The 17,560-nt window shown below is 50.4% G+C and overlaps 3 protein-coding genes and 2 pseudogenes across 3 annotated transcripts; 1 reads left to right on the top strand and 4 right to left on the bottom strand.

Annotated features, from left to right (window-relative positions):
* Positions 1-1,655: 1,655 nt before the first annotated feature.
* SAPIO_CDS8011 (uncharacterized protein) lies at positions 1,656-2,241 on the bottom strand (the record flags this gene model as incomplete). The annotated part of the gene is made up of 2 exons (XM_016789744.1): positions 1,656-1,940; positions 2,005-2,241. 2 exons carry the CDS (start codon positions 2,239-2,241, stop codon positions 1,656-1,658), a joined length of 522 nt encoding a protein of 173 aa, XP_016640617.1.
* Positions 2,242-3,635: 1,394 nt separating this feature from the next.
* SAPIO_CDS8010 lies at positions 3,636-4,388 on the bottom strand (annotated as a pseudogene; the record flags this gene model as incomplete).
* Positions 4,389-5,409: 1,021 nt separating this feature from the next.
* On the bottom strand, positions 5,410-5,873 carry SAPIO_CDS8009 (uncharacterized protein; the record flags this gene model as incomplete). Its single annotated transcript, XM_016789743.1, has 2 exons — positions 5,410-5,624; positions 5,687-5,873. 2 exons carry the CDS (start codon positions 5,871-5,873, stop codon positions 5,410-5,412), a joined length of 402 nt encoding a protein of 133 aa, XP_016640616.1.
* A 1,744-nt stretch (positions 5,874-7,617) lies between these two features.
* Positions 7,618-9,466, bottom strand: SAPIO_CDS8008 (uncharacterized protein; the record flags this gene model as incomplete). The annotated part of the gene is made up of 4 exons (XM_016789742.1): positions 7,618-7,661; positions 8,117-8,255; positions 8,329-8,526; positions 8,609-9,466. 4 exons carry the CDS (start codon positions 9,464-9,466, stop codon positions 7,618-7,620), a joined length of 1,239 nt encoding a protein of 412 aa, XP_016640615.1.
* A 2,049-nt stretch (positions 9,467-11,515) lies between these two features.
* On the top strand, positions 11,516-12,499 carry SAPIO_CDS8007 (annotated as a pseudogene; the record flags this gene model as incomplete).
* Positions 12,500-17,560: the final 5,061 nt, after the last annotated feature.

Genomic DNA, 17,560 nt, shown 5'->3' with positions numbered 1-17,560 from the left:
ATCAAGGTAATTCCGGGTCGATCTGTCAAAGGCATGAGCGGCGTTCCAGACTCATAGTGCGTTTGCTCGTGATTCTCCGTAAGGGAAGGAATCAGTTTGAAACTGGTGGTCAGCGAGGCCTGGTTTGGTGTGTGGTGTGGATTAATGTACCTGTACCTGATCCAATCACGGAAAGAGAGAACTGTGCACTTACCACAGTCGGTACAGTCGTCCCTTTGACACTGGCAAAATTGCAAAGATCGGCTGATCAATGCCTGCCAGTTCAGGTGCTTATCATCAACCGTTGGCGGAGTCTATCCCTCATTTCAAGCACCAATGTTCTGGGGAAGTACTGAGCGGGGTGGGCCATCTCCCACTGGAAGGTACTGCTCGCCAATCGGTCAAGGAGGAACCAAGGCCGAGAGTTTAAAAGGACGACCCTTCTACGAAGATCGCGCCTGCTACATTCAGCGGTCGAGAAAGAACGCTACGTCCGATGAATAAAGAACGCCCTTGGTAACGACGACAATCTTATTATCCGATACGTAAATTCTTCGCATGGCCAAACTAAATCACCTAGATCTGAGCACGGTTCTCTTTCCGAATATAGCCCTCTGCCAAGCACCAGTCCTTTCCCTTTCCAATTCGAAGCCGCTGAGCTGGACGGATATGGTCTTCGAGGAAAGTACAACTTTTTCACCGTTTCCGTGGCGTGCGAAACGAACGAAAGTAGAGCCCGGCCAAGATCAATGATTCATTTCAATCTTGGCCAGCATCAAGATCAGTAAGTCTCAGGTCCGCTAAAGTTCATAAGCTCGTCGAACTAACGCTGGTACCTCACATCTCAAAGACTCCGCACGTGCGGTCTTCTAACCTTCATCGTGACAACCAAACGAACGGCAAGATCAGGAACGAGTTCACCCGCACAGGAAGTGACCAGTACCAGGGTAAGGCACTAACAGCGGGGGCAACCTTCCTCGCCCTTCTCTGTCACAAGGAAAACACAAGTGCTCAGGGAGCTTCGGAGGAGATGAAGGCAGACGTAACCACGCAATGTCTCTTTCCTTGCGTTGTCGAAGCCAGAAGCCAGGGATATTGCCGAAGAAGGAAGCAAGACGACCGCTCCTATACATTCGAGGGGTTCAAGCATTTCTATTCTATGTTTGAACTTGAGCTTCTCTTCTCCCTTTCCATCAAGCTTCTTTTCTTCTTTGCCATCAAGTTTTTCTTCTTCTTTTTCGTCGAGCCTCTCCTCTCTTTTTTTCGTCCTCAGCATCGACGAGCTGCACACACCCGGACACTCTAAGAGTAAACCATTTTACACAGCTCGTTACAAACCATTTTAAAGCAATAAAACACCCTTCTTTTTTTTTTCTCTCTTCTTCCCCTTTCCTGCTCGCGACCAATATGGCGTCGGTCCCGAGCACCACATTCCTTGCTACTCCTCCGGCCGCCGACCCCTCCTCCGTCACGCCCAATCACGGGCGAAGAATGGGCCCGAGTCCAGGCCATCGTCACCCCTAATGGCGTGGTGTTTCTTCTTTGTGTTGTGTTCACCATCGGATGTTTTCCGCTGGTGTCGATTACCTCCGAGCCTCCGGGCGCTCGAGCTGTATGTCTTCATTGGGCACACACCCTTGTCCTCGCCGCAGCTGCCTCCGCTTCCGCCTTCTCCTTCAAGTCCAACAATAACGAGCTAAGAATGAGCCAGGGTCCATGCCATCGTCAACGCCAATACTCTGGGATTTTCCTTCTTCGGGGTGATCTTCACCATCGGTTGGTTTCTCTCCGATGCCCCCGAATCGAAGGTCTTTCGGGCGTTCGCGCTGTCCGTCTTCATCGGACATGCCCTTGCCCTCGCCCTCGCCGCCGCCTTCATCTTCGGTTCTTGGCCGACCGAGGAAATTTCCTTTCTTCGAGCCCCAATCCGGGCCCTCAGTGGCCGCACTTTCGGCCTTCTTCTGAAGGACGTGGTGATGGTGGTCTGGGGAGTGGTGTTGGAGCTTGTAGCCATGGGGCCGCCACCCACTCGATGACCGCGGTCCAGGCCACCTCCATCTGTGATGGAGCGCCCTTCAGAGAGGATCGGGCTTCGTCCCAGGCCTTCCAGGCGCGTACCTTCGTCCGCGCTTCCCTCAGGGCTTTCCGGGCCTCACCCAGCCAACCCACAAGCCGGGCCCACCCGCTCTTCATAGCCCCTGGGACCTTGGCCATGATGGCCCAGATCTCCTTCCACAGTCCTAAAAGGGCGAAGACAACCATGGAAACAAAAGTCCCCACTGTTTATTAACAGAATGTGAGCAGCCAATCTTCTAGCGGATGGAATGGACCGACTGACAGCCTGCCATTCGCACCGGCGTCGGAGGGGAGCCCCAGTCCTCAAGCCCAGCCCGAGTCCATCCAACTGACACCCGTTTAAGGGTCGTCAAGTGCAGCGGAAGCAAACTACAGGGTGCAGGAGCCAAACAAAACTTCGACGGAAAAAGTGACTTGGCCACCGGACCCGTTCAATGCGGTCGGAGGAACCGACAAACCTCCGCAAAAAAACCGGCCTCGATGTGGACGACACTTCTGCGCAGCGTCGAGGACGACATCGCTCACCCCTTCGCCGTCGATGTCTCTTCTCCTGCATTGACGATTGTGACCTGGAAAGTTGCCCAGTGAGCGGAAAATAAGTCATATGAATTCAACCCATTCACGTTGATGGATTCTGTGGTAAGCGCCAAGTCCATCCCCCGCCTCTCCGCACGAGGTTTATTATGTTCCAAACTAACGTCAGAGTTGTCCCAGGTCTTTCATCACGAAAGCGATTTAGACCCATCGATGGATCCGGGCCGATCCGGCCGACGTCTCTGCCCAGCCCGCCTTGTCCTCTTGGCTGCCCTGCCACCGCTCAATTCGAGCACAAGCACAATCACTACGCTTGCGTGCGATCATTCTCCAAGTCTAAGAAACTGTTGAACTGCAGCTCTAATTGTAACTTGGAATAGTAAATGGAACCTTCGGGAGTATCGGGCCTCGTAAAGAATTAGATATTGGGAGTGGAATGCGAGGAATTTCTTGACCCTCTTGAATATTAAAATCGTCTTTGTCAGACAGCCTCTTTGACCCAATTCTGTGACCCATTTGATACATACGATATTTCCACGGAAACGCACGTTTTATTAATGGTTAAAAATATCTCGACACTTCCATAAATCTGCTCGTCCACAAAATCTCCATTGACTCTTCATCGTCCAGTCCATTTGGGAGTCATTTCTGAGGCCTCTGCCGGGAACTCTTCGTAAGGTTCCAATTCTCCCAAAGCAATTACCCATTTAGCGATCATACATCTACGTATCACATACACATACTCAGTTGGGAAACGACTGCTTTACCTTTTGGTGTCCAAGGACCCCATCTTGGATACCTTGCATTTGTTCTTGGACCAATTTGCCCGGCCTAGCCTCATTGACGGGCGGTGGCATCTTCAATACCGCGCACGCTCTTCTGTTACCAGTCGTAAAACACCTGGTCACGAATGCTTCAATGATGGAGAAGCTGACAAGGCCTTAGGCTCCTGTAAGATTCCAGATCTTTGATGGATAATATTCCGTGAAATGAAACCAATACCAAAGATTGAATTAAAGTGAAACTGCGAGCGGACGCGTCGAGCGTCACTCTGTACATAAATCATTGGTGAGATTCAAGATGTTACCAACAACCTTATCAATCTCAGCCATTCCATCTTCAATCTTCTCCAACTCCGACTGTTCGGGTTTCTCATCATCATCCATGTTCTCCTCTGGGGAACAAGTCAGCAGATCGGCATAGCTCTTCATCAACAGGGCGCATTGAGCTTTAAAATCCTTAATGTGCTGCTCCCCTTCCCTCTGAATACGTTTCCGAAGAGCCTCCTCACTCTTGTTGAGACTCTGGATTCTCGCCTGATACTCGGTTGACTTCTTAAGCTCGGTGAAGAGACTGGCCTCCCTCGAATTGTACGACCGAGGACGAGGTTGCTGGGTCAGCGCCATGGCCATGGCGAGATGATGTTGTTCGAGTTCCGCCATCTTCCTTGATTGCTTAATCTTTTTCTCTTCTTTTTCGCATTCCACGGTTAGAGAGTTGAATTTGGCCGTCAGGTCTTCGAAGAGTTTTGTCAGCTCCTCTTGGTACTTTTTGTTGTCGCGGCGGGTTTTCCCTGTCTCGTCCGGGATACCTCGATAGAAGCGGACGTGGGACTTGATGGCCCCTAGCTGTTTCTTGTGTTCGTGCTTCATGTTTCTTGGCGTCTTAGTCTTGGAGGACGAAGGCCTGGAAGGTTGGAAGCTGGTGTTCGTGGACGGCGGTGCCTGCGGGGTGGGGTAGATGTAATCTTGATACTCGGGCCAATTTAATGCCAATAGACAAAGAATGGCAGCGGACATTTGGGCAGAGCCGAATTAGGTGATGGATGGTCAACCAGTAGCGAATTGAAGAATCGATAACTGCACTATCCAACCACCAAGTTTCCATTTGTGAGGTCAGAGATCTCAGGAACAAGGCGAGTAGGACGTCTTGCTATTTAAGCCCTCAATGTCGGTTGATTTGGTTGACTCTGACATCTCATCATCATAAAGTTTGAGGAGTATTAGCGTGGAAGAACGTGGAAGAATCGCCGAACGGCCCTGGTCAGGTGTCCAATGTGGAATCGTATTGCAGAACTGAGGCCCGCGAGAAATAGAGCCTCAAACAGCTAGAGATAAAAGTCGTGTATATTTTTGGTCTCCAGTAGGAGGTAGCCCGCTCTAGTTAAGCCATACCGCGATATCTTTGTTTCTCCGCTCTCTCCTTGTTAAAACACCCCTTCCAAGTAATGACGAAAGCTGACGGCCGCGGACAAGCTCCGTCGCCGCTATAGGATGGTGCAACCCTCGTTTTCCGTTTTTTCCTTTCCCTTTTTAAGTCCTTCGACCTCCCTTTCTAACGCTTCTATCTTGGTTTGTTGAAGCTTTCTTCTCTGCTCTGAAGCTTCCTCCTGCTTCTGCAATTTCTCCTCGTACCGTCTTTGCAACGCCGCCATCATCGCACCATTAGTAGTATTGGCTTCGGCAAGTTTATCCCGAAGCTCCGTCATCTCCCTTTCATACCGTTCCTCAATTTTCCTCAGTTGATCCATCACAACCCTTCCGGCAGCTGTGGCGTCCACGGGTAGCCCGAGTTGGAGTTCATTTTGGAATTGGAGTGTCACGGGTGATGTTTTCATGATGGAACTGATGATTTTTCTGCCATCCCGGGCTGCATCATAGCAATTATCCACTTGCGCCCCGGCAGCAATCATCCCGCCCCAGAACTCTTGCCGTAGCTCCTCAAGGTACGCCCGGCCTTTCTCGGGGCGACCTCATCCCACATGGTCGTAACCAGCTTGACGTTTCTCATGTTATCTTCTCCAACCAAGTGCTGGAACATCTACAAGTTTCGTGTGGCCGCTCCACCCACGCGGCGCGTGGTGATGGGGTGGAGATATAAGATGCCCGAGAGACGAACATCCGTGTTAAGATACTCGGCAATCTGAAGGAGAATGTCCGAGTCTTTCATTTCGGTGTCATCGAAACCGGGTGTGTCGATGAGATGTAGGTCCTGTCCGTTAATTCGAATACTCGATATCTCGGGTTCTTTTGTGCCTTTCAGGGGAAGGTTAGACTATTTCTCAAAACCAAGAGCGTTTTCCCGATGATGTGCGTACAAGACTTCAAGCCATGTCCAATCTCCATATTCGCACCAGTGACCTTGTTGATAAAGGTTGTCTTTCCTGCTCCCGTCATGCCCATAACTGCAACAAGGATTGATCTTTCCGTGAGTTCCGGGGCGTCGTGGCTTGATCCGAGTTTCCATGTTTTCCGCCACTCAATTTTACTAAAAATATCCTGCATCGCGAATAGACGGGAGGTACTACTACTCGGGGAGGACACAGGCGAGTGTGGGTATTGATTTCGTTCGCGTTGACTCGTCGCAAGGGCGGGTGTCTAGTGGAAAATGAGGGGGGAGGCAAGTTGTCGTGAAAATGCACCCACAGCGAGGAGTCAAACGTTTTATTTCTCCATGCAGCGAGGCTTTACGCCCAACGGGCATAATGTGGAATACTCGGGATGAACCCGAGCGGCGTAGCCCCTCATCGGGCACCCTGCTTCCTTTCCATGAAGCGCAATAAGGCTATCATGAGGGTGGGCGGGGATGAGTTGCTACTGGCTATCGATAAACGGCGGCGTTTCTCTGGACAGAGCTTACGTTTTTACACTACTGAAAGAACTAGGTTCAGTGGTCTAGATCTTTGGAGATCTGTTATGTGGAGACCTACTAATGGTCATTGCAAATGGCATAAAGAAATTGGCCCATATTCCATGCAGAGCGCATCCCAGCTTTGGATGGATGTTCACCCTAACTGCCCAACAGCTTGCCACATCTGCCTCGAAAGGAATGACTGGCTGATGTCGATGCCTAATGTGAAACCAGCTTCATGCCTAAGCAGTCCTGCTAGTGGACGATAGGAGATGAAATCTGCGAAGTGTCGATAGAAGACTACTGTGTAACGCCAACGTGAACCTTGGAATCATTGGCTCCTACCTTATGACGCAATGCATTATGCATTTCAGCCTCCCATACTCGCTAGAACTCTAGGGAAAGTATCTTATTAGGAGACCGTGAACAGAGCCATCTTCTCCTAACATGCTTTCGTCTATTCTCTTACAATTCTCGAGGTTATCCGCCGCATTTGCAATCCCTCAAGACGATGATACAATTAACCGAAAGCTCTCTTATATCCTGCGGTCACAGCTAAGCGTCGGTAACATTCGATAGCCCGCTTGGATAGAGTTCTCTTTCAGACTACTTGTGGCCACTCGTGCATACTAGTGCAGGTGAAAGGCGTAGGAGAACTTGCACTTTTACACCTGGACTATTCGAGGGTCGTCTCGGACTTAGCTCCGATGGGACCTCTTTTTTTTTTTTTTTTTTTCGAAAGTTCAAAAACTCCCCAGGTGCGTCCGATAGTTGGCGATGGTCGAGGGAGAGAAGTGGGTAACGAGCGGGCGAGAGGTTAATTCATCCTATAAGGTTACAATGAGCTAGTTTACTGAGAAGCAGTTTCAAATCACTCAAAAATCGGCGAATAGATAATCTTTAATAGACACAAACTTATATCCGTCCATGTTACCTTGTGAGCACTCCCCCTTCCGGCTGTAAAGATAGCGAATCCCTCCCACCATCCACGTCCACTATGGCTTCTTATAGAGTTGCGGAATGGCTACCAGAAGTGTTAAAACACCTGTAATCGAGGTTGCTGGAATGAAGGCATTCTGTAAGTCTGTGTGACTAACAAAGCAGAGCCACAAGCCGACGAAGACGCAGGATACCACGAAGCAAGTGAGAAGCCACCAGAGGAATCTGCGGGGGGAGAATCCCATCTCAGCATGAAGTCCAAAACCGGGACTTCCCATTTGGTTACCAAGTGGTGGTGGATTGCGCTTTTTGGGAAGCCTCCTCTTCATTATGGTCTTTCCACGCCCACGCCCTGGGTTCGCAAGCCCGCGAACTATCTCGCTGGCCACAAGATCCATGTGCGTCTTGTGCGGCAAAGGGATTTCATGCTCATACTCTGTGTTTCCCGGTGGTGGAAGTCTACTCTTTCTTGGGAAGACGCGGCTCTCTGCGATGACGCAAAACTGAGACTCTTAGTATTAGCAATCGTCCTCCAATATCATTGTGGTAAGTGCTGTAAGAAACAATACCTCAACAAACCGCACTTTCGTGCATCGCTCCCAGGAAGCTAATCTCAGAAGCCACCCTAGGACAACATTTCCTGTTGGCCGATATATCTCGCGGTTTGTCTGCTGATATAGGCCACGGTCGTCGCTGGGGGCTCTGTCCCCGGACATCGGTATTGGACGGAGTTCGATATCCTGAGGCTCGGTAAAGGCTTGCGGAATACACCAATATAACACCTTGCTGACGATCTCTTCGCCTTGCGCTGAGTCTGGAATGCCACTATCTGTGATATCTACCTCATACGAGTGATCTCGCCTATGCGCCAACACTTGCGTGCCCAAGACCCTAGATTCTCCATCACGTGCGACCGGCTCTCTCCCCGCTATAGACGACATTGTAAATGCTCGCCCACCTTCTACGTCGACTTCCCCAGGCCCTACATTGAACCTCGGCAGGAGAGGGATGCCACTTTCGAGGATGGGGAGACTTGTTGCCCTGTACTCTCGCAGTTCATCTGTAGAGATTGCTAAAGACAGCGGCTCGCCCCCGAACTGATCCGGAAAACAACACGTGAGAATTAACATTTCACTACTCATATTGCCGTAACCGTGAATCAACACTCACCTTCCAAGTAACAAGGGTTTGGCCTGGCTGCAACTGGAGGGTTGGGGCCGGGAATGGAGCCCAGTCAACAGGATGTCCTAGCCATCCTTCTAGGCCAAGGCGGAGGGAGTCAAAAAATGTCGGGCGCGGAGCATGCACAGCGGGAGTGAGCCGCACGACTCGATCCCCATCGTCGTATCGGATGTCCGCAGTGTCTATCTAGAGACGGGCCCGATTAGTATCAAACAGTAGTAACCGCGAACATTCTTGAAAAACTCGAAGCAAGGGAATTGCGACTAACTTCGAGAAACGCTGAGCAGACTGCCTTTGCTGTTAGGCGCTCAGATCCAACGGACAGCATTTTCTTGATCAGGGGCACTAGTTCGCAGCTTCTTTCATCCTTCCGGGCCACTTGATCAAGCCAGTCAGTGACTTGAGGCTTAACCTTTTCGCCATCGTCAAACCGCGTGTCATTGAAAAGGTCGGACGACACATTGTCTTCAATGGTTCTAATGCTACGCCGGAAGCGAGAAACGCCGGAAGAACCGTGATCCACGAGAAATGCTAGCATTTCGGTAAAGACGCAACCCATTTTCCACACATCATCTGCAAAGAGTTGCTGTGAAATGGTAACTATATCCGTCGATAACGGTCGTCGGGTTTCTGGAGAATCATAGGACCGAGCGGAGGAGCGGGACCGATCCCACACGGCACTAGATGCTTTAGTAAGGTCGACTGCAAGACCGAAATCCGTAATCTTCAGTACGAGATCTCCTCTAGCATCTGTAGCAGACTCGGGCGAGTAGATGAGGATATTGGCCGGTCTAATATCTCGGTGAGCCGTCTTCAACTCCTCGTGAAGATAGGCAAGTGCGCTTGCGAGACCGGCAAATTGGTGCCATAAGGCAGCGCGGGCACGGCGTAGAACCTGGCGGTTCCTATCATGGCCTCCTTCGAATAGACGTTTCAAATCCCCGATAGCCAATGGGAAGACGAAATTGAAATACCGACTTCCCATTGTTTTAAGTCGAAAGGCCGCAATTGTTTCCACAATATTGGGATGATGAATACTGTTGAGCCGTCTCAGACACTCGTATTCCGCTAAGACGTCCTTGGCAGGAGTGGACTGGTGCAGCCGTTTGACAACTACCTTTACCATCGTGGTTGTTAGTGCCGAAGTGCTTACAGTCTAGCCGCTAAGGTTACGTACCTGTTGGCCTGCAGACGGGCTTCTCTTGTTCCTCCGAGATGATACTGTCGCCTTCACGACGAAAACTTTCGACGATTGCCCGGCCCCGATCTCCGCCGAGTATATTCCGCCCGTCCCGCTCATACCATCTTCACTCCCTTGTTTCGGAAAACCAATTGTCACGGGAAATGGCAAGTCCATATTCCCGGGTATCGATGACTCGCTTGACGGGTCATATAGTGGTACTACCGCAGCACATTCGGCATCTTCGGCTGCAGCGTCAACGGTCTCGGGAGTTCGGTTTACTGTTATTATCGGGCGCTCTCCGGCATGTCCCAGGGCTTGCTGATCATGACCATCGTCACTCCCAGACAACTCGGTTCTAATCCATTCATTTTGGATCGTGGCTTCGCTGTGTATGTCGCTGAAAGAGAGGAATAGCTCTCTTTCTGAGGTGGTGAGCTGGCGTTCTGCCAGCAGTACAAAATCTTCTCCATCTATCTGTTACTGTAAGTCAGTAACCTAGGAGGAGACAGTGTTTTCCTAGCCCAAGACCTACCTGGACCATGTATTTACCTGGCCCAAGGATTGAATCCAAGGCTCGGCGAGCCTTCTGGAAGTTTAAATACCTCACGAGGAACCTCTCGGCCTTCATTGCGACGAATGTTGACTTTCCCTCGGAAAGTAGTCTGGTGAACTGAACTTCTCGCAAGGGTTCCTGGTATATCATCCACAGCCCTCCGAAAATAAATGAAGCAAGAGGGAAAAGCAAGATCTGCGTGGCCAAATAGGTTGTAGGTACGGAGGAAACGAATCACAATTGGAGCGCCGTGGTAATACAAGGTGCGGGCACCAATCGCGCTTGCTCAGAAGCGCACTGTTGTGCGCTTCACTAGGGGTTGGTGTCAGGCAGTAGGATGACCCTAGATGGCGATGGGATGGCTGAGCTATCACAAAAGATTTTCTGGGTCGTGGATCGAGGTGCCTTCGTGGAATTCTTCGCATCTACGAGTTAAACGAAGAATTGCTCTCGCCTCAGGGTAGTCTGGTTATGATGGTGGGTGGTGGACCGTGGGGGAAGGTCATACCATGATTCGGGATGCCAGCGAAGGAAAAGTCCTAGGTATGTTGAAGAGGCTTAGAGTAATAGTCCTAAATCCGAAGTACCATAGTCGAATCCCGTACTTCTTTGAACTCCTTCACCCGTAGCTTGCATGTCGTCGCTCACATTGGGTATAGAGGCCTCTCCGCCTTTCCATGACCAACAGTTCTCACACTATCTAGTATGGTCTCGAATCTCTCTCAAACGCACGTTTCATCGCGAGTTGATCCCGTCCTCTCTTCACGTCCTCTTCGGATATAGTCTCAGTCGTTAGCCAACGAAGTCCGGGGAGGAATGGGATGCATTAAAAATGCCTGCCCTCACGCCTGAAAACGCATGGAAGAAATATCATCCTACATGGCTAGAACCGATCCAATACAACCGGTTCCTACCTAGATTTTAGCTATTAGCTTTGGCAGTTCCATGCACCAAGTTAAGATCGATTTCAACTCGCTAGTCAACAGGTTGGGATCAATCAGAGAAGGGAACATTCGATAACCCTCCTTGAGACTACTAGTGGGCTACTAGTGCATATGAAAGGCACTAAGAGTGCTTGTAGGCCTATACACGGACTGTTCAATGGCTTCGATTAACTCCTGGGAGGCGGGCTCCGATGATGGGGTTTGTTGTAAAATAGAGATTTTTTTTAAAAAAAAAAAAAAAAAAAAAAAAACGACTCTTTGCTTGAAGAGACATCAACGATGGGGATGCAATGAGAAACCTCACTCGGAGAGGCATTTGTGGATCTTCACTCTCTCGACCAATCAGTGAAAACGGAATGGGTCCTGTTTAGCGACCCATAATACAATTAGCAATTTTTTCATCGTTCGTTTTGTGCCTTCATGTCTCCCGTTCTCTATTGTACAAACGAGATACAATGTGGCTATAGTGAGACGTCGATGCATGCAAACGGCACAATGCTCATGCGCCGCATCACGCTGCAGGCGAACTCTAACGCAGGCGCAGAAACCCGCAAGGAAAGCACCCATCGGCTGCCTGCTATTACCACGCAAGCAACGGCAGTCATGGGAGGAGGTGAACGGATGGCAGTGGATACCAACCCCTGGGCTTACTACACCGAGACCCGTCCTGTACCGTCAGCTGGTCTTGGTGTGTTCGCGATCAGGGATATCCCCCGGGGTACGAGGCTTGCAGTAGAAGAGCCGTTGTTGTCAGTCCCGGCGGTGAAGAACAAGGAGCTATACGCGGCCGTTTGCAAAGCGCTCCAAACAACGTCAGATGAGAAGCTCGCTATGTTGGACGACCTCAGTTACGAAAATTACACACTATGGGTCATCAATTCCACCGACATTCGTAAGAGCATCATCCAGTGGTACATGGACCTCCCGGACGCCGCCAAGCCATATTCGAACATAACGGAACTCAACGAAATTACCAACCAGACTTGCCGACGATATGCCACCTTCCTCACCAACAACCTGGACATGGGTCTCGGTGTCGGTGCGGGCGTCTTCCCTTGCTTCAGCCGCATGAATCACTCGTGCACGCCGAACACATTCGACATCTACGACACTTCTCTGCAGCGCCTTACGATCCACGCGGCGCGGAACATCAAGGCCGGCGAGCAGTTGCATTCGGCATACGTCGAGCCGCTGTGGCCCCGGGCACGCAGGATCAAGAAGTTGCAGGCGTGGGGTTTCAGGTGTAACTGCGCCGTATGCTCAGATGACGCGCTTGAGGCGATGCGCGAGGAAACGTTCATGTTGGATGATTCGCTGGCGGAATATCTTGAATGGCTGGACGAGCCGCCGCCTGCGGATGATGACGAGTATGAGTTGCCTTACCTGAAGACGCATGATGAGGCTTGGTGTGCTGCGAGGAGAATGGTTGAGCTCTTGACGCAGCAAGATCTGGGAGGAGATGCGTTACTTAGTGCGTAAGTTTTGGATATCGCCATCTTCCACCCTATTATCGTTCTCTTCGGTTCACTTTCTCCCAAACCCCAGGGACCACCCTTACCCACCTCCAAACCTATTTCCACAAGATGAGTCGAACGCCGTGGGCGAGTGGAAATACACTGACATCTGCTTCAGATATCGTTACTGCTCCCGAATCAGACATGAACAGGGAGACTTGGTTTCAGCCTTAAAGTTTGCACGAAAAGCACGAGAAACAGAAATTTGTTGCGTTGGATTGGATGGACAGTCTAGGACACACTCCGGCTGGAGCCCGACAAAGGACTGGATTAAGAGGCTCGAGGATGAGATGCAGCATTGACTCAGGTCAGGTCAGCGCATGGGAAATTTTGCATGAATAATGGCACAACAGCATATATTATCAGATATCCATTTATATCCGCGACGAGAGGCATACGGTTGGTTTATCACATCCACGTACATATACTACTATATAGAAGGAAATGCTTGTAAAGAGGATGGTTTGCCTGTGAGATTTCTCATAGGCGTGCAACTTTGACGATACCACCTGTATCTTCTAAATGTAAATACCTCTGTTTAAGTGTTGTAGTTTCTGGATGTACGCCCTGCAGCCCCTTACCTACTGAAGGTCAAGTTTATTTCAAGAAGATACAAACGGATGTAGTGCGACAAGGCTCCAACCATGTGCATGCAGGAGAAGATCATAAGGGAATTTGAAATCCTCCTGCCGAGGTTACTATCAGCCACCAGCCCCCAAACACCATTCCGCCCCCAACTTCACAGGTCGTACAAAATCCTCCTGAACCAGACTTTGCTATGATTCGCGTTGTTCCAGCAGAGAAGGATCGCCCAACTACCGGTGTAGCATCCCGAGAGAATTTCCAACGCTCAGACGTCAGCGATGGATGGATACATCACATCCGTGCGCCAAGTTCTTCATGAGAGTTTATCCTGACGTCGAACCGGCCAACCCACCTACCTAGATTCCGTGAATGGGACATGATTTGAAATTATACAGAGAGCCAAACTATTGGCTGGTTATATGAAAGTGTGATCTATACAACTTCTGGTGGACTCGGTGGAAGATTCAGAGTGCAATATCTGTAGGCCATAAGCCAAGGACCCGATCTTAATCGTCTAGTCCGCCGTCAATTCCGATCCCATTGTGGCGTTTGATATCTATCCGATCCGCAAGATACGCAAGGTTTGGTAATCGTCTGGTAATTTCACATGTCGTTATTATGAATCCACCGCCAAATATCCCCATCAAGCCATTTCACACCGCCTATCCACCGCTCATCAGCCTCACAAGGCTCAACTATAGCGGTGAGCCAAGGACGCTATCGGAGTTTCGCGCTTTAGCTCATGGATCGACGGCCCAACTCCATGACACTCCAGTAACGCACATTCCGATATTCAGCTCCATGATGCCACATTTCGCCTCAGGTCGACCCGCCGAACTCTGTCGATACATTCCACCCCCCTCAACCACCGCTCACCTCCGACCTCGCATGATGAAAAAGCAAAACACCATCCCAAAACCACGCGACCAGGCTCCAGTACTTCGGCACAGGGCTCAAGATCCCTGCACCCGATGGGGATCAGGGCATTTGATCGTTAGCGCTCTCCGAGGGATTTGCTTTTCTGGCTGTGGCGCTGTGATCTCCCCACTCTCTCGCGCCGCGAATAAATCGGGATTGGAATTCTTTTGCTTTTTATTCGTCGGGACTTCCTCGAAAGAACAGTTACTGACTTTGTTGGCCGAGGCAGCTGAAGACGCTGCATTGTGATGAAATACTTGGCATCTGTTAGCCTTGCGTGGTTGGACGCCACATGCGGCTCCCTCGCGACGCCATCAATATGACATTCATCCACCCTCACCCTCAAGTTGGAAATAGATGCGCTAGTCATTATGGGTCTATCAAAACTCAGCAACAGAAGACCTGTCATATTTATTAGCGGTCAAGGAGTCTCATCGAGAGATATTCCTCAGCTGAATCTGTAGTGGATTTAAATCAAGTTTGTCACACGAGTCAGTGTCCATCACTTCGGGTTTTTCGTCCCTGTTCTGTCTAGCACAAAGAGATAGAAAGGCGCATCTGTCTCTCCTCATCGATGATATTTCCATAAACAGGCAACGGAGCTTGCCGGGTGGATAACTTATCGCTGCTTTTTTTAATGTCGGAGATCAAAGAATATGCTCGAGTCCCGAAAGATGCAAAATCATGATTGCTTTTTGCAAAGAAATGCCATGTTTTCTAGACACAATGGGACCCCGAACAGCCCTGAATACTCCAACCTGTTCGCAGCTGTTCTTGATCCGACATGCAAGCAGGGACTCGTCGCATAGGGCTCTTTCGCATTCAGTGCTCCTTGCCGATCCCTCCGCCCCCCAACATCTTCCCCTCATCCCCTCATGTCGCCTCACCACGTCATAATCCTGGTCTTTACTGTGGGAGCAACCGCACCTTGTCTACGATCGACACCGAGTCCTTCCTCTTTAGAAGAGTTGGGCACGGAGAACCAGGTCCGTCGGTGTGCTTTCCTGGACCCCAAAATCATTTTAAGCAAAGCAGGGTCCAACGCTCGCTTCATTCCGCGCAGGGACATAAATAGTAGTGTGTGGCGTCCTGCAACGTGCCGATCCTTCTTTAATTCTCCACCACCTTCCCATCTGGAATTCCAATAGTTCTAGATTACTAACGACAATGATAGTGGGCAAGAACAACTTTCCAGCAACCACCAAGCTGGAATTTCGACACTTCTCTTAGGGGCTACCGACGGCATAGGATAGCGTAGGGCCGGGTGATACCGGAGTGGTGCATCCAGCCGTTGGAGGCGTCATGTTTCTTCTGGCGGAGAGGGGAACTCTTGTTGATACGAGACGGCGAGTACTACCTTTGGTGACACTGCTGTCTCACATTCTATGGCTATTTAGGGGCCCCCTGTGAGTCTGCGTCGTGTGCATTTGAACCTTGTACTATGCGTGATGTGCTACCTCGTTTCATCCGTCTTTGGCATTTCGCAGTACCGTCTGCCTGGGATGACTTGCCCGAAGAAGAGCAGTCGAAATATTACTTACTACGGCTTCATACTTAACGGATGGGGGACCGTTGATTTGCGTTGCTGTAGATATCGATGCTAGTGGTCCGAGAGGAAGCTCGTCCCACTATCCATGCCACGTCTTCCATGCGTCGTCCGTGAGAAATACCTCAACAGTTCGGCAAGTGGTTGGCGGAGAGGGGCATCGGAAGCTCGATGCAGATGCAGAGATGTCAATATGTAAACAAAATATGAAGTATACGTCTCTTTTTCCTTCGCTTTCATATGTAGGATGTATCACAGTGCCCTGCACTGTTTTTGCCAAGAGACGGGTGTGTGAATAGCAAACACTCCCATCGCACAGTATACGCCGTCACTGTGTACAGCTGGAGGGTCCTGGACCAGTCCAGTGCTAGCAGCCGCCTGAACATCGCCCAAGGGCAGGGGACAGGAGACGCTAACCTACTGAGTTTAGGCGCCATCTCCAGCACCCCAACCAGCTACCGCGACCCCCAAAAACCGTGCTGTGCCCCCCCAGATGAAAACGCCACAAAACGCCATTTTCCCCTTTTCATGTAGCGCATTTCGGTGACGGGTCAGGGAGGTGGTTTCTCGCGAAGCATGTACGTCGCCCGGCCCTGCGTGGGTTAGATAAACAAGGAGGGGGGGAAGAAAAGTGAGGAGGGAAAGATGGCTTCAAGTCTCGTCCGGGTGGAAACCCGGGTCCGATGAGGGGGAAAGGATTGAGAAATGAGGCCACGCTCCCCCATATTTTCAGCCACATCCAGGGATTCTTGCTCGACAGAGCCTTTGTAGGAACTCTGGTGAAGGATCTAGGCTCCAACACCCCCGTGAGAATGGGCGCAAGCGAGTACGAAGGACGATAACCCTGGCGATTGTGACTTGATAAGTCGAAAGACTTCGAGAATGATAGGAGAAAACATTGATCCTTCGGTGGATTGTGCTGTTCCGTCGCCGACTCCACCGTGGGGGTTCCACTTACATCCAACAGGACCAACAGCTCGCAGAATTGAAGCTGCTCATCAAAAGAGCGAGATTTTTACATGCACCGCGACGCAATGCGATGCTACTCAATGTTTCATACGAAGCAATAGAGTGGAAGCATTCAAAGCACAAGTACGTCGCACTTCGTACTACATTACTACTCAGTATGTACATGGGTTCTCATTGAACGTGGGTTCCTCATGTTCGATAAAATTGCTTCATTCGGGAATTCCGCGTGCACATCTCCCTTCCCCTCATTTTGAAGGATTAAGTTATGACCACCTCACGGCGCACGGAAGAAAGTGATCTGCTGGTAGTTGTGGTGGTAAGCCGTCCTTCATAAGACGGCAATGGATGAAGAATCGCTTTCGGCTTCTGGAGTGTTGTACAAAATAGTTTGACATTCTTCAAAGGAATCCGTGCCCCGGCATAATGCGGATCTGGCCCCCAAGACCAAGTGGAAGTGGATGGAAGATAACACGGGTGACTCTGCTTCCTACTTGTTTTATCTTTATGCAGAAAGAATACTGAGGCATTTTTATTTTCCATCGATGTTCCTGGGGCACAACGAGGGGGTCCACCTGGATGTACAAGCAAGAAGTCCAACAACGTTCAACGTTCAAGCATCAATCTTGAACATGGATAAAACTCGGCTTGGGTCTGGACGGCTTCTCATAGATCGATTCTGGGGGATTCATCTCTCCTCCACAGCAACCAAAAAACAAGGAGATGAGATTTGCGAAGTCACGAATCTGCTGGGGACACGAGGAATTAGTCCCACGCAACTCATGGGCCTGGCGGAGGAATCCCTCACCTTTGTGACCCTGACTCTCCCAATGTCGTATCAGGGGCAAGGATTCCGAGCTGGCGGGACCCATCCGAAGCTAACAAGTTAAGGTGATGGACTAAGAGAAATCGGGAGAGAAGTACCTTGATGCTTAGCTTCGTGCTACGATGCTACACCACGACGGGTCCTTGCCCAGAAGCCGCGGATACGATATCCTGGACAGGGCAGGG

The sequence above is a fragment of the Scedosporium apiospermum genome (assembly GCF_000732125.1).
Source record: "Scedosporium apiospermum strain IHEM 14462 chromosome Unknown SEQ_SAPIO_0116, whole genome shotgun sequence".
NCBI classification, from domain to species: domain Eukaryota; kingdom Fungi; phylum Ascomycota; class Sordariomycetes; order Microascales; family Microascaceae; genus Scedosporium; species Scedosporium apiospermum.
This window is presented reverse-complemented; position numbering and strand designations above follow the sequence as displayed.